Source organism: Astyanax mexicanus, chromosome 19, assembly GCF_023375975.1.
Source record: "Astyanax mexicanus isolate ESR-SI-001 chromosome 19, AstMex3_surface, whole genome shotgun sequence".
Taxonomy (NCBI): domain Eukaryota; kingdom Metazoa; phylum Chordata; class Actinopteri; order Characiformes; family Acestrorhamphidae; genus Astyanax; species Astyanax mexicanus.
Genome location: NC_064426.1, coordinates 39,722,389 through 39,739,174, shown reverse-complemented (window position 1 = coordinate 39,739,174; position 16,786 = coordinate 39,722,389). Strand labels below are relative to the sequence as shown.

At 38.7% G+C, this 16,786-nt stretch overlaps 2 protein-coding genes across 4 annotated transcripts in view; both read left to right on the top strand.

Annotated features, from left to right (window-relative positions):
- zgc:158403 (tetratricopeptide repeat protein 39A) overlaps window positions 1-15,742 on the top strand; it is a 38,925-nt gene extending 23,183 nt beyond the window's left edge. Inside the window, exons 8-18 of the mRNA XM_022664993.2 lie at window positions 2,264-2,329; window positions 2,446-2,554; window positions 4,056-4,123; window positions 4,278-4,337; window positions 5,874-6,035; window positions 8,350-8,441; window positions 9,497-9,617; window positions 10,221-10,332; window positions 10,543-10,657; window positions 12,109-12,225; window positions 13,660-15,742. Of these exons, the coding sequence (XP_022520714.1) occupies window positions 2,264-2,329; window positions 2,446-2,554; window positions 4,056-4,123; window positions 4,278-4,337; window positions 5,874-6,035; window positions 8,350-8,441; window positions 9,497-9,617; window positions 10,221-10,332; window positions 10,543-10,657; window positions 12,109-12,225; window positions 13,660-13,771 (1,134 nt within the window). The 3' untranslated portion in view covers window positions 13,772-15,742. The remainder of the gene's footprint in view (window positions 1-2,263; window positions 2,330-2,445; window positions 2,555-4,055; window positions 4,124-4,277; window positions 4,338-5,873; window positions 6,036-8,349; window positions 8,442-9,496; window positions 9,618-10,220; window positions 10,333-10,542; window positions 10,658-12,108; window positions 12,226-13,659) is intronic.
- si:ch211-120g10.1 (butyrophilin subfamily 1 member A1) overlaps window positions 1-16,786 on the top strand; it is a 125,546-nt gene that overhangs the window by 93,700 nt on the left and 15,060 nt on the right. Inside the window, exon 11 of one of the 3 annotated variants that reach the window (XR_007427091.1) lies at window positions 9,855-9,893. The exons of 1 other annotated variant lie outside the window; for it this stretch is intronic. The gene's annotated coding sequence lies outside the window, so the exon portion shown is untranslated. Of the gene's footprint in view, window positions 1-3,017; window positions 3,093-9,854; window positions 9,894-16,786 lie in introns of those variants that run through there. One more of the 3 variants, XR_007427090.1, reaches the window with a different exon arrangement.

Below are 16,786 nucleotides of genomic sequence, written 5' to 3'. Positions count from 1 at the left end.
GGTGTGGAGTGTGTGTGGAGTGGGGTATGTGTGGTGTGAAGTGATTGGTGTGTGGGGTATGTGGGGTGTGTGGTGTGGAGTGTGTGGTGTGGGGTTTGTGTGGTGTGGAGTGTGTGTGGTGTGGGTTATGTGTGGTTTGAAGCGTGTGTGGTGTAGGGTATGTGTGGTTTGAAGTGTTTGTGGTGTGGAGTGCGTGGGGTGCGGAGTGTGTGGGGTGTGTAGAGTGTGTGGTGTTGGTTATGTGTGGGGTGGGGTGTGGAGTGTGTTTGGGGTGGGGTGTGGAGTATGTGGTGTGGTGTATGTGTGGGGTAGAGTGTGTGGTGTGGGGTATGTGAGCTGTGGAGTGTGTGTGTGGTTTAAAGCATGTATGGTGTGGGGTTTGTGTTGTGTGGAGTGTGTGTGGTGTGGGGTATGTGTGGTCTTGTGTCGTGTGTGTAGTGTGGGGTGTGGACTGTGTGTGGAGTGTGTGAGGTGTGGGGTGTGTGGTGTGGGCTGTGGAGTTTGTCTGGTGTGTGGTGTGGGGTATGTGTGGTGTGGAGTGTGTATGGTGTGGGATGTAGAGTGTGTAGGGTGTGGTGTGGAGTGTGTGGTGTGGTGTGAGTGGTGTGGGGTATGTGTGGTGTGGATTGTGTGTGATGTGGTGTGGTGTGTAGAGTGTGTGTGGAGTGTGTGGTATGTGTGGTGTGGAGTGTGTGGGGTGTGGGGTATGTGAGCTGTGGAGTGTGTGGGGTATGTGTGCTGTGCAGTGTGTGTGGTGTGGGGTGTGAAGTGTGTGTGGTATGTGTGGGGTAGAGTGTGTGTGGAGTGTGTGGTATGTGTGGTGTGGAGTGTGTGGGGTGTGGGGTATGTGAGCTGTGGAGTGTGTGGGGTATGTGTGCTGTGCAGTGTGTGTGGTGTGGGGTGTGAAGTGTGTGTGGTATGTGTGGGGTAGAGTGTGTGTGGTGTGGGGTATGTGAGCTGTGGAGTGTGTGTGTGGTTTAAAGCATGTATGGTGTGGGGTTAGTGTTGTGTGGAGTGTGTGTGGTGTGGGGTATGTGTGGTCTTGTGTCGTGTGTGTAGTGTGGGGTGTGGACTGTGTGTGGAGTGTGTGAGTTGTGGGGTGTGTGGTGTGGGCTGTGGAGTTTGTCTGGTGTGTGGTGTGGGGTATGTGTGGTGTGGAGTGTGTATGGTGTGGGATGTAGAGTGTGTAGGGTGTGGTGTGGTGTGAGTGGTGTGGGGTATGTGTGGTGTGGATTGTGTGTGATGTGGTGTGGTGTGTAGAGTGTGTGTGGGGTGTGGAATGTGTGGTATGTGTGGTGTGGAGTGTGTGGGGTGTGGTGTGTGTGGTATGTGTGGGGTGTTCAATGTGTGTGGTGTGAAGTGTGTGGGTGTGGTGTCTGTATGTGGGGTGGAGTGTGTGGGGTGTGTGTGGTGTGGGGTATGTGTGGTGTGGAGGGTGTAGGGTATGTGTGGTGTGTGTGTAGTGTGTGTGAGTGTGTGTAGTGGGGTGAGCGTGTGGTGTGGAGTGTGTGTAGTGTAGTGTGGGGTGTGAGTTCTGGTGTGTGGTGTGTATAGTGTGGGGAGTGTGTGTGGGGTGTGTGTGAGAGTGTGTAGTGGGGTGAGTGTGTTGTGGGTGTGTGGAGTGGGGTGTGTAGTGTGTGTGTGTGGTGTGTGGAGTGTGTGGAGTGCAGCTGAAGCTGTGTGGTCAGTATCTGGTTTATTCAGCAGTCTCTTCTCCATACAGATACAGTACTGAGGAGCAGGGCAGAGAGGGGGGCCGTGCGCAGGACCGGCTGGTGTGTGTGAGATGGCCAACATTCCGCCCATTCATTCCTATGGGGAAACTTCATACGACATTTTTACGAAAATCGTACGTCGTATTGTTTCGTAAAGCATATTATATATAAGCATATTTTCGGAAAGAACACGATAAGTTCTATATGACTTTCGATTTTCGTCTTTGTATCTCAAAAATTGTGAAAAACATGGGCGTTCAAAATTCTCCCAATTCATTGTCTATGGGATGGGCTATTTTAATAAGGTAAGTACTTTTTATAATGTTTTACTACACTCAAAAGTCAATTTTACACTGGAGATACTTGAGATCTACTTTAATTCTTATGTATAAGGTAGTTTTATTCAAAATATATTCAGATACTACATAAACACATATATATATAAAACAAACCAAAAACAAATTAAACAGTGATTCAAAGCTTTTAATGTTCTATAGTTAGTTTAGCTAAAGTCTTAAACTGTGTTGGTATTTATTATCCTCCCACAGACACTTTCTCTGTTTCCTGCTCGGATACTGAAGGTTTTGGAGTTTGCAGGGTTTTCTGGGGATAAGGTAAAAGATTCTGTACATTTGAGCTGCAGAACATTCATGATATAAAGACTGGAAAATATAAATGTGTTTTTTTGTGATTTTTATTCATTTGTTTGTGTCTATATTTATATTTGTAGGAATATGGTCTTTCTAAGCTGTCTGAAGGAGCCACGTCTCATAACCTGCGCTCTATGCTGTGTTCTTTGCTGCTGCTCTGCTATTACACCTTCCTCTCCTTTATTTTAGGTAATAATCACACTTTAGTTCTTTAGTCCTCCTACACAGGATTAGATTTGAATAGTATAGAATGGATTAATGAATCTTAAACAGTGAAAAGCACCATACTTACAGTGCCAGTCAAGAGTTTGGACATAATTTTAAAAAGTTCTGCATTGTAGATTAATACTAAAGTCACCCAAACAATGAAAAAAAACATGTGGAATTATTTATTGAATAAAAAGTGTTAAACAAACCAGATTTAAAAAATATATATATATTTTAGATTCTTTAAAAAGTAGCACATCTTGTTTAGATTAGACAGTTTTGCACATCTCTGCTGGATTTTCAGTCAGCTTTATGAGGTAGAGTCACCTGGAATTCAAGCTTTCAGTTAACAGCTGTGCTGAACTCATCAAGAGTTAATTACTTGAATTTCTTGCCTCTTAATGTTAAGGTTTGAGAGCATCAGTTAAAGTAAAGTAGTGAAGAGGTAGAGTTACAGGTATACAGTGAATAGTGAATATTTGAGTAATGTTCTAATCCAGATTATGACAAAAACTACTCAACTAAATAAAGTAAAAAAAATGACTTTAACGGTTTTAGACCTAAATAATGTCCAGTGATGGATAAAATGTAAAAAAAGGCTGTTTTCTCTGTTTGTAGTGCACAGAAAATAAGGCTCTAATATTCCACTATAAAATCTATATAGCAAATAAATCAAATTAACTAAAATATTTACTACTTTGAAGCCTGTGTGTAATTGGCCCATTTTATTTAATAAACCATCCTTATACATTACAAAACATAATGATTAAAAAGTGTTCTAAATCACATTAAATTAGTAAAAAATAGCTGTTACTTTGCCTCAATGGCTTTAGTACTAAACTACTGTTTTTCCAGTGTATTTGCGGTGGATGGGGCCAAGTTACTGTTTCATTGGTTTATAAACTTGTTCATTGTCTGGATCATGGTCTATTCTGATGGACAAAAAACAGCTCTTAAATAATGATATGTGCAAAAAATAAAATAAAATAAAATAAAGAAAATACATGATGTCCACTGTAATGGATGCAGGGTCTGAAAGGGTTAAGAACCAAAGGTCAGTCAGTCTGAAACATTTTAAGGAAGTACAGTCGCAAAGACCATCTAGAACATTATAATGATGGAACTGGCACCCATCAGGACCGCCTCAGGAAAGGAAGAGCGAGAGTTTCCTCTCTTGCACAGGATAAGTACATCAGAGTTACCAGCCTCAGAAACAGCAAGCTAACAAACAGCTCCCCAGATAAGAGCATCTAAATGCTTCACTTTTAAGTTACTACATGATTCCCTGTGTGTTTCCTCTTAGTCTGGATCACTTCACCATTCATTTATAATGTAATTTAAATGATATTTAATGAGATTAAATGTGTCCATAAGTTTGTCTGGTACAGTATATTCTGGTTGATGCAGTTGATGATGATGGTGGTATATGGAGTGTGAAGAGTATATGAATGTATTTGAATGTGTGCTGAAATCTTCTGTACAGGGACAGGTGAGGGGGATGTAGCCGACGCTGAGAAACTGCTCAAGCCTTTTCAGCAGCGGTACCCACGCGTAGGTATTTCTGTCTCTCTCTCTCTTTCATTCTTTCTCTCTTTCTCTCCATCTCTCCTACACATATGGAGATTTGATTGTGAACAGAATGGAGGTGACAGTATTTTGGCAGTACTTTTAAAACTCCTCTTTTCTCACTCTTTCTTTTCTACAGGGGGCTATTTTCCTGTTCTTCGCAGGCAGAGTGGAGGAGATAAAGGGAAATGTTGATGAGGTAGGTGAACAACAGTCTGAACTAGGAGCCTTAATGCTGGTTATTTCTACCAATATACACTGATATACCACCAGTTATATACAGTGGCAAGAAAAAGTATGTGAACCATTTGGGATTTACTTGGATTTCTGCATAAATTGGTGATTAAATGTGTTCTGATCTTCTCATCTAAGTCACAACAATAGACAAACACAGTCTGCTTAAACTAATACCACAAAAAAAAAAATATATATATATATATATATATATATATTTGCATGGTTTTATTGAACATTGAACATGTTAACATTCACAGTGCAGAGCTAATTGGAGCCGGGAGTCAGCCAACCTTGATTTAAGACTGCAACTGTACAAATCATGAGACAAAACAGAAATGACCTTTAGTACAGTGTGCCATGACTTTTGTCATGTCTCATGGAAGCTAAAGAACACTACATTGATGATTGGGTCAATGTGTAGGGTCTCCTATATTGAATATTGATGTGATATACTGATTTCTGCCAGAGTCATTTGTCTGTTTGCATTAACAGTTCTAGCCAGACACCGCTGGTCACCATTATTACCACCCACTGCACTGCCCACTGTGGATGATAATTCAGCCTTTACTTGGTACACATGTGACACTGTGGATTAAGGAACGTTAAAATAGTAATGCCTGTGAAATGTAAGGTCAAAACTATCTGGCACCCCAGCTCTGTTGTCTCATGACAGGCAAACCAAGCAATTGCCTGGGCTCCCGAGCTGGCCTGGGCGAGAGGCTGTTTAAATTCTGTGATGATCAATGCAGGAAAGTGCGACGACACTGTTATCAGAATCCCCCTCAATGGGGACTGACAGTAGCATACAACCAGACTGGAACATGTTCAGCAGTATCCATATACGCCAGCTGTTTAATGTCTTCAACCTATTAACATGCATTGACCTGTATATGGGCTACAGGTGTAGATTATACAAAATCCTTATTATCTGCAGTAAAATTAGTTTTATCAAAGGATTTTTTAATGCTTAAATAGAAATCATCAAGATTTAGTGGTGTAATGTCAGGCAGACAACTGACAAAAATCCTGGCCTGTTAAGGAGTTAACACTAGAACGGATAAAACTATCCTTTTATATTTGACAATATTTAATTAAACTTACATGTCCTTACTTAGCTTAAGTTTATTGAATTGAAACTGACTTTTATATGGTTAAATTTGTTGGAGCGTTCTGTCTGAACTGTCTGGGCACAGCGCATTTTGCCTTAATCTTGGTCAAACAACAATATAATTTTTTTTAGTAAAGATGGTGATTACAGTGTGTTTTATACCGTTGCTTTTCTGTTTCAACTAAATGTGACATCATTTATTATAACATTATTCCATTTTTAACCAAGACAGAGACACAGGCTTTGAAATACCGCTATCCCATGACTTTTTGCACGTCACTGTATGTATATTCGGGATAAGGAGAGCACAGCATGACAGAAAGCAACAATTACCATATTCTCCTCAAAACTGGACCCATGCCGCTCATTGCTGTGTTTGCATGCATCCAGGCGGTGGCGCTGTTCGAGGACGGCTGCAAGGCACAGCAGGCCTGGAAGCAGTTCCACCACATGTGCTACTGGGAGCTGATGTGGTGCTTCACCTACAAGAGACACTGGAAGATGGCCTACTTTTACGCCGACCTGCTCAGCCAGGAGAGCCGCTGGTCCAAGGTCAGTCAGTCAGTGCTGTTTCTGAAATGATCCTGAGCTCTACGACTGAAGAGTGTCAGAAAAGTTGTCAGCAGAGCTTTAAGGAGAAGATATGAGCATATTTTGTGTTACACTCTTAAATATAAAAGTGCTTCAAATTGTTCTTTGAGGAATGCATTGGAGGAACACTTTAGTTTCTATAAAGAACAATATTTGTAATAGAGATGTAAGTATAAAGGACTTTTAATTTAGTATCAAGTGAACATTTTTCCGACCTCTAAAAGGTTCAAGTCACATCTCTTTCACAAATACCGCTCATGATTAGACAATGTAAATGTAACATTGGGGAGGATAGAGTATAGAGAAATGTAGCATAGTATAGAGAGTATTGTGTACAATAAGGTAATATAGGGAAGTACAGAGTAGTTAAGAGTCTCTGGTAGTATAGGGTAGAATGGGAGAATAAAGAATACAGGGTAGTATAGGGTACAATAAGGAGTATAGGTTAGTATAAGGTAGTATATGTATAGTAAACTATACTATACATATATTATATTTGCATATACTGTACATATACTGTATTTGCAGCATAGGGTGGTATAGGGTAGAAAAGGAAGTATAGGTAAGAATAAGGGATTATACTGTATGTATAGTATAGGGTAGAATGGGAAGAATAGAGAGTATAGAATAAAATGGTTGTATAGGGGAGCATAGAGTTGTATTGGGGTACAGGGTAGAATGGGGAGTATAGAGAGTAAATGGTAGTATAAGGTAGTATAGATTAGCATGGGGAATATATGGTACTGTATGGAGTATATGGTAGGAAAAGGAGGAATGATGGGTCTAGGTTAGTATAGGGAATACAGGGTAATATAGGTAAGGAGTATAGTTTTGAATAAGGGAATATGCTGTATGTATAGTATAGGGTAGAAAAAGGAGTATAGGGTAGTATATGGTAGTATAAATTAGCATGGCGAATATATGGTATTGTATGAAGTAGGGGTGTGCAATATTATATCGTATACAATATATCGTGACACAGAAATATCATGATATTAAAAATCCATATTGTGATAATAGGGCTGTTCTGTCTTAAAAGTAGTCTATTATTTACTGTGAAGCTTTAGGTGTATTTATTGTATAATTGTTTTAGTTTGCAGTTTATATGCATGCAGTAAATATTCTGCAGTATTTTTTGCTGTATTATATTATTTTATGCTATATTATTTATTTTGCCACATTATGATTATGTTGTTATACTATTATTCTATATTCATGAAATGAATGGATTATTTTAGTTTTCCTATATCGCCAAGTATATCGTTATCACAAAAATACCCTGAAATAACGTGATATTATTTTAGAGCCATATCGCCCACCCCTAGTATGAAGTATATGGTAGTATAAATTAGCATGGCGAATATATGGTATTGTATGAACTAGTATATGGTAGTATAAGGAGGAATGAGAAGTCTAGAGTAGTATAGGGAATACTGTGTAATATATGGTACAATAGGGAGTATAGGTTAGAATAAGGGATTATGTTGTTTGTATAGTATAGGGCAAAATGAGAAGTATAGAGTTTACAGGGTAGATGAGTAGTAAAGGGTAGAATGGGGAGTATACAGAGTATAGGGTAGACTAGTGTACTATATGGTAGTATAGGTTGGAATAAAGTAGTATAGGTAGTATAGGGGTAGTTTAGAGTAGAATAAAGAACTATATGGTACAATTGAGTCATGTGGTTGTATAGAGGAGTTAAGAGTATGATAGGGTACTATTGGGAATATGGGGTAGAAAAGGAAGTATAAATATTTTGCATAAGCATTAAACAGTTCATCATTGTATATAGGCTGTATGTGTAGCAATAGTAATAAAACTACGTGTAGAACAGAATCATGTGACTCATGGCTTAATACACCATCATTTATTTAAAAGCCTCTTTTCCATCACTCTTTCTTTTCCTTTTCATCCTAGAATTAAAAACACCTTATAGGATATATCTTATAGTAATTAGAATGCAACCTTAAGGAAAAAAGACACGCTGCATTAACAGCACCCCCCTGTGGAGAATCATGCATGTTTTTAAATAATAATTTGTCAAAGAAATTACATTTAATCAAAAATAATGTGGGGAATTGTGTGACTTTTTATTATTTTTAATATTACTGTGATAAATATCTGGTATTACAGGTGAGTGACCTTTGCTCTGATGCTTTTGCTCTATTAACACAACCACTCAGCCTACTTAAGAATATTTACATAGATCATTCACATGAATGCATGCCATGCTTCTCTCTCTCTCTCTCTCTCTCTCTCTCTCTTTCTCTCTCAGGCTATGTATGTGTATATGAAGGCTGCTTGTCTCAGTATGCTGCCGGAGGGGGAGGCGAGGCCGTTTGGGGAGAACGAGGTGGAACTTTTCAGGTAAACACACTCTCACACTGACAGCCATCATATAGACAAGACAATGTTTAGCCATATGGATGCGCAGTCTTTCTCAAACTTTCATTCTATAATGTTTGTTTATCATTTATTTATCATTCATTTATTTATCATTCAGCTCTCTCTCTGTCTCTTAGGCTACCTTCACATTACAAGGCTGAAGTGACTCAAACCTGTTTTTTTTTTGCTTAATGTGGCTCAAAACAGATTTTTATCATGGCTGTGTGAACATGCCGAATACGAAATTTTTAAAATCAGATTTGAGTCAGTTTCATATACATATCCGATTCATGGCCATGTGACATGAATGTGAATGGTCCAATCGGAATTCATGCAACTTTTTGCTTTTACGTATGCACTACGTGCTTCTCTCTCGTACCCACGCACCTCTTGGTGCAGCTGTGCAGCTATAGCTGAAAAAACAGCAAAAGCAAACCGCTTGGACTTTTTTCACCTCCTCTTTGACCTGAGCATGAACTTCAGAGCAGCTGTTTACTCTCCACTCCAACAAAAGATGCTCCACATATGAGCTGCTAACTCATCCATTTCCCTTTATAAAGCTACGAGTCTCTCGTCTCTCTAATATGAGGGTTTCTGTTGTTGGTGAAGAAGCAGACGTTTATACAGGTATCAATGTGCAGCATGTGAGACGTTGTTTCAGGGACAGATTCGTTCACATTACACACAGATACAGATCACTTACATTTACAGTGAATGTGAATCGTCAAGATAGCCAAATCTGATCTGAGCAAAAAATTGTATTTGAACAATGTGGCTTGTAATGTGAACGTAGCCTAAGTCTTACTTACTAACTAACAGCGCCCCCTTTTGGAGAATCATCTCTAAATACTAATTTTACAAAAATTAATACAATTAATGTGGGATATTGTATTTTTTTTCTCAAAATTGTTACTGTGTGTTTCACCCACTATCACACCCACTATCTTCTAAAGAATACTTACATGGATCATTCACATGACTGCATGACACATGACTTTCTCTCTCTCTCTCTCTCTCTCTCTCTCTCTCTCTCTCAGACAGGTGCCAGCCTTCAAACAGAAGATAGCAGGGAAGTCTCCGCCCACAGAGAAGTTTGCCATCCGCAAAGCTCGACGGTACAAAGCCAGCAACCCAGTGCGACTCCCCGTACCTGTTCTTGTAAGACAGTGACAAACACAACCCAAAACACATTAAATATAGTGTTTTTTTAGTATTTTAAAATGTTTTGCATTGTAAATTAATACTAAAGTCATCCAAACTATGAAGAAAAACTGTGTTTTATATTTTAGTAACTTTATGAGTAGCTGTGCTGAACTCATCAAGAGTTAATAACTTGAATTTCTTGTCTCTTAATAAAGTGTTTGAGAGCATCAGTTAAAGTAAAGTAGTGAAGAGGTAGAGTTACAGGTATACAGTGAATAGTGAATATTTGAGTAATTTTCTAATCCAGATTATAATGCAAGAACTACTCAACTAAATAAAGAAAAAAATACTTTAAGAAACATTTTAAGAACTTTGAAAATTGTTTAAAGAACAATCAAAAAATGGTATGATGAAACTGGCACTCATCAGTTAACAGCACCCCAGATAAGAGCACCTAAAAGCTTCTTCACACAGTATTTTGGTGTGTTTAACACTTTTAAGTTACTACATGATTCCTTATGTGTTCCTTCATAGTCTGGATGACTTCACTATTCATTTACTATGTAAGAAAATTAGTAGGATATTTATCTTTACTTGAATTTCTTTTCCTTGTTTTAGGAGATGATGTATATGTGGAACGGGTTCTCCATGATCAGCAAGCGGCCGGAGCTGACGGAGGGCATGCTGGAAACACTGCTGGAGGCAGAGCGCACTCTGGAGGCTACTCCTGGTAATGGATATGTTTTTATGTTTTTGCTGGGGGCCGGATGGTTGTTTCTGGTGATGCATAGTGAATCTTGATCATTCTGGTTCTTTAGCTCGGTCCAGTTGTGTCTATTTCATACTGGATTTCCCTTTTAAGAGAGCCAGGAGCTTGAGCTGGCCAGCAGAGATATTTTTAATGTTTTACCGTGTGTGTGTGTGTGTGTGTGTTCTGAAGGGAATGAGTACTCTGTGGACGACAGCTGCTTGATTCTGCTGCTGAAAGGACTGTGTCTGAAGAACCAGAGCCGCATGCAGGCTGCTGAGGAATGCTTCAACAAGGTTTACAGCAGGCCAGTGCTTCTTATCCTCTATTATACCCTATACTGTCCCCTCTAAAAGTATTGGAACGGTGAGACCAATCCCTTATGGGTGGGTTTAGATACAATGTTCGATACCACTTTAAAATAAGGCTCCTTTATAAAAGGTTTATCAATAGTTTAGAAAAGAGTTTCTTTAATGGTTATAAATTAAGTTATAAGTTAAGCTCTGTCCTGGGTAAATGCTGTAGTGCCCGATGTAGTCCTCCAGGTGGACGGTTGTTTCCGGTTGAGAGTACGCTGTGCGCTATTGGCTGCCGCTTCTCACCGGTGTTTGGTTGTAATGTGCTTGTGTGTAAAACATGTAAATTGTAAAGCGTCCTTGGGTTTCTAGAAAGGCGCTATATAAGTTGAACTTCATTCATTCATTCATACATACTAACATTACATTAATAAACATTAATAAGCACTTACAACACTTACAAATCGACAGAACAACAGTGACAATTACTTTATTTTTTTTAAATAATTTTATTTATAATTTTTTCCCATTTTCTCCTCAGTTTACACGGCCATTTACCCAACCCACTCATTAAGACTCCCCCTATCACTAGTGATGCCCCAACACACCAGGAGGGTGAAGACTAACACATGCTTCCTCTGATACATGTGAAGTCAGCCACCGCTTCTTTTCGAGCTGCTGTTGATGCAGCATTACCGAGCAGCATCACAGCGCTAACACTCGGAGGAAAGCGCAGAAGCTCGGTTCTGATACATCAGCTCACAGACGCCCTGTGCTGTGGACATCACCCTAGGAGTGATGTGGGGAGAGAGCGCCATCTACCCACCCGGAGGGATCAGGGCCAATTGTGCTCCCTCTGAGCACCGGCAGCTCGATGGCAAAGCTGCACAAGCGGGGGTTCGAACCTGCGACCTCTCTCTCATAGTGACAGCACTTTAGACGCTTTAGTCCTTTAATATGTTGTTATAGTTAAATGAATAAAGTTATTAACAGAACTCTTAATGCTTACTAAGGAAAAGACTGCTTATTAATTGTTTATAACCCAATTAATAACCAACAATAAACTAACTTTTAAACTATTTATATAAACTATTTATAAAGGAGCCTTATTTTAAAGTGGTACCCAATGTTATATCTTCTCAAATCTTATGTGTATCAGATCCAGATATAAATACCTGGAAATAAAAGCTAAAATGTTGGTCTTTTGTCTCATATTTAATGTCAAACCCAAATGTTTCCAGTCTACAGCAGAAATAAAGGTTTAGGGATCGATCTCACAGTTCCAATACTTTTGGAGGGTATTGTATACCCTATAGTGAGTTATTCACAAAGTCTAGTCTAAAGATAACCATCTACTTTTGTTTTCAGGTTTTCAATTAAATTGTACTTTTTACAACAAATTTACTAGATTAAAATAAAAGGTTAAGCTTTTTTGTTTAAAAATGTGTGTGTGTGTGAGCAGTGAGAAGAAGCTGAAGTTTGATCACTACCTGATCCCGAACTCTCTGCTGGAGCTGGGGCTGCTCTATATTGATACAGGAAGGAGAGAACAGGCCATCAAAATACTGCAGAAAGCCAAGTGAGTAGAGCCTACTTACAGTTCAGCTGCCAAACATCCATTAATTCCATATAATTTCACCACTTTTAACACTTTAGAGTTTGATCTTAGCTGACTCCACCCTCAGCTCAAGTTTGAAAAAGGCCAAAAATGGGATGGGTAGTTTGGGTAGGGCACTGGGTGATGTATGGGTTTAGAGGCAAGGCAGGGAAAGCTGATTTGCTGATTGTGTCTCTGCTATTTGGACATCAGCAGGGGGGGCGGTATTATTGGTATTATTGATTGACTGATTTGCATATTGTGAGTGTCCACATACCAAAGTACACGGAAACATCGTCCTCACCTATATCACAGTTAAACCTGAGAGGAGCTGCAGAGACACAAATTACTCCAATAAATGCATTTTTTTAAAGGTTAGGAAATGTTTATAAAAATTATAAAAGGGACTGATATGTTTTATTACTTCAGAGGAACACATTTCAGCTATTAATAAAAAACAATATGGTTTAGGGTTTAGTGGCTCTTTCTGGGTGCAAAAGCACACAACCCCAATTAAAAAAAATAGGGAATAGGGTTGTGAAGAAACACATATTTCGCAAGACAAGACACGATTTTAACAATATATATATTTATTTTTTTATATATATTTTTTTCAAAGTTGAAATATATGATTAAAATATTTTATTTGACTGAAACTCACAAAATGCAAAACTGCAGGTGAACTTTTAAAATGTTTTGCAAGTAATCATCTTTTAATGGATTATAGTTCAAAATGTTAAATATATACTATATATATGTATTAAACTCAGAGTGATCTACTTTAAGCTTTTATTTCTTTTATTGTTGATGATTTTGGCTTACAGCCAATATAAAAACACCAAAATCAGTGTCTCAGAAAATTAGAATATTATATAAGACCCATTGGTACTTTAGGCAGTGTGAGCAGTGTGCCAAGTCCTGCTGGAAAATGAAATCCACATCTCCATACACTAATGGGCCAAGTGGTCTAACAACTTCAAAGAAATGAAAAATGGACAACAAATGACATGTTGGAAAAATTACTATTTTTAACTGAGTTCAGAGGGAAGTGTGTATGTTTAATTTGTCAGGAATCGGTTGCCTAATTAGTGGTATAAAATTAAGAGACATTATGAAACGAAACATCAACAATCTTACTTTACACAACACTGTCAAAGATAGATAAAGATAGTAACTCAAGTAAAATGGTGTGTAAATGATATTAATTAAGAAAATGTATTATTGCAAGTAGTATATTTCATTATACTCCTTCTGGCCCCCAACAAAAAAAGGTTTGGATACCCCTGCCCTAGCTCAACTCCTCATGCAAGCCTTAGCACGGATCAGTTCAGCAGAATAAATGTGAAATATCATAGATATAAACTCAAAGTTTCAAAGTTCTTTTTCTGATTATGTGCCTCCTCTTCCTGTGTTCAGGAATAACTACAAGGAGTACTCTATGGAGTCCCGCACCATGTTCAGGATCCACGCTGCCCTGTCCAAACTGAAGGCCGACACAAGCGACCAAGACGAGATAACGGTCCTATAACAGCAGCCCGGCTGCAGCGCCACCTTCAGGACTGACCCTTTAACTGAACTATGATACAGTACCAAAGACACTGGTGCCCCACCCAGTATCCACCCCCTCGGTACGACCCAGCGGGGTTATAAACGACGGGTACTGGACCACCTCAGCCTGAATTACAGGACGTTTATTTTTTTTTTTTTGTAATCTACTATATACTAAATACTGCTGTATTTTAATGGTAATTGTACACAGAAGAGCTATGTGCCAGTCAGATGAAAGATAAAACTTTTATAAAATGAGTATTACATAGTTTGGGTATCTATCTTCCTGAAGCTCATTCAGGTTGTTTAGATAGAAGTGATTTTATAGTCTTTTTCAAATTACACACATTTTTATTTAATTTTTTTTGGTTTGTGAAAGTGGCCATTTTTGTTTGATTTAAAGTTAAAAATGTAAAAAAAAGATTTTGACAGTACATTCACGGGTGGTAGATAATAGAAACATTAATATATATATATAAAAAAATGGGGTAATCTTTTAATAGATTGCATTAAATTTCACAGTATACACTGACATGCCACTGACAAGTCATGGGACAGCAGTAGGTGAAGAAGAGTGTATTATATTATTTTATTATTTCCCAAACTATAATTATTTAAAATGCTGTTGTATTTAAAAGGGTAGAATTGCTTTGTTATGCTGTTCTATTATCATAATGTCAGTGGAATTTACATGGTCTTAAAATTACAATATTAAACAGTATGATCAGGAGATTGCTGGTTTGAGTTGGGTTGGGTAATTGGCCTTGTAAATTGGGGAGAAAATGGGATTAAAAATGAAAAACATTTTTAATTTCTGGGATGATTTCTTGGTATCGTGACAGGCCAATGCGCTTGTGGACATCCACATTTAATGTGAAAGACCACACACTCAAAGACCACAGGCCAGTGCAGCGTTCATTATCTCCCATTGGACATGGCAAAAGTCATGGGACACACACAATACTGTGTCCTGTACCATGTGTATCATGTCACATTCATTCACCACATCAACATATTAGAGATTGATTATAAATCCACTTGAAAATGAAAATATTGAAAGACCTGGTGATTATTATAGATGCAAACCATTTTTTAAGTCTTAAAACAGATGTTTAAGTAATGTTTTGGGTTTGTCTATCTGAATACTGTCTAGATATCAACTCCTCTATTGTACCAGTAAAGACCAAAGTGCTCCAGTTCTTTAATAGAAGCTCATACCTCACACTGGCATTTCCATTGCCATTACTGACAGATGGATATGCCATATTACAGACAGTACAGACTGTCTTTATCACTGTGTATAATGAAATTTTGGAAAGTTTTGGAAAACTGACAGTGTTGCACCAAACGATTGGCATGTTGTATAAAGAATAATTTGAAATATCTGATTGAATGAAGATTGTATAAAGTGATGGGTTTGTTTCAGCGTCATTGTCTCTGTTTAAAACATTGTCAGAAGTTTGCTAAGCCATGCACACATACAAATGTGAATACCGTAATTGTAGTTTACTTTGCATAACAATACACACTAATATTTGGTTGGGCCGCCATTAGCTTTGACTGCAGCATGCATTTTCTGTGGCATTGTTTCACTAAGCTTCTGTAGTGTCACAAGATTTATTATTTCAATCCAGTGTTGCTGGATTAATTTTTCACCAAGATCTTGCAGCAGCATTGATGATGGTAGAGTCTGACCAACCGCTGCACAAAGCAGCTCTTCTCCATCCAGCACATCCCAAAGATTCTCACTGAGGTTAAGATCTGGACTCTGTGGTGAACTCTCTCTCAATCCATGTGTGAAAATGATGATCTCATGCTCCCTGAACCCTGAACTCTTTCACAATTCCATCACCATGAATCCTGACATTCTCGTCATCTTGGAATATGGCTGTGTCATCAAGGAAGAAAAAATAAATCCATTGATGGAATAATCTGGTCTATATTCAGTATATTCAGGTAGTCAGCTGACCTCATTCTTTCAGCACATACTGTTGCTGAACCTAGACCTGCAGACCAACTGCAGCATCATTAACCTCACATCATTTACTTACTTACATCCAGGTGGAGAGACTTTTTTGGGGCAGGCAGTATATATACACATGTATAGGCTTAATCCATGTCTGGGAAACTGCCCCATGAAGATGTAGAGGGTGGGTTTAATCAGGTATAATACTATATACATAATATATTCTATATACAATAATATAGGGTTGGGAAATACTACTCTAATTAGTATTAATAACGAGAAAAATGAAAGAAAGTCAGAATTGAACACCTTGACAGATTTAAGGGAAGGTTACTTTATGGCTGGATGATAATTTAAGTAATATAATACAGGAAATTGACAAATCCTGCACCTAACAGCTGGGGTTATGCATAGGGCTCAGCCAGGATCTACTACTCACTCAACTAACAATAATAGCAAAACCACCACAATCTGATACAGGCTCGACAAGAATCCAGAAGCACAGCCTAACACTATGTTCATGGTCCATTGCCTCAACTGCCAAGTAACAGACCTACCAAAAAATAACCTATGAACACACAGAATCCCTCCTTAATCTAAGCTCACTTCCTTTAACTATGGCAACAACACACCTACCTAAGCACAATCACACACAATAAATCACATTATAAGTTGCGTGAGCAGAACACAGCAACCACTACCATCTGATACTGGCTCGACAAGAATCCAGAAGCATAGCGAACTATGTTCATGGTCCGTGCCTCAACTGCCAAGTACTCAGACGTCTACAAAAACTCATGAGACAAATTATTACAAGAGCAGGACCACACCAATCCCCTTCATCCAAACTTTAACACAAACTTCAGTGCAAGCTCTTCTCAGGGGTCATCAGGCAGGCACCTTCCTTCGTCAGTGTTTCGCTGAATTAGGCCCACGACACCTCCAGAAGGCTCAACAGTGAAGTCTGGCGTCCCAGACCCACCCCCCTCCAAGCATGCTGTAGAAGCACAAACTCATTCCCTTCCCCAC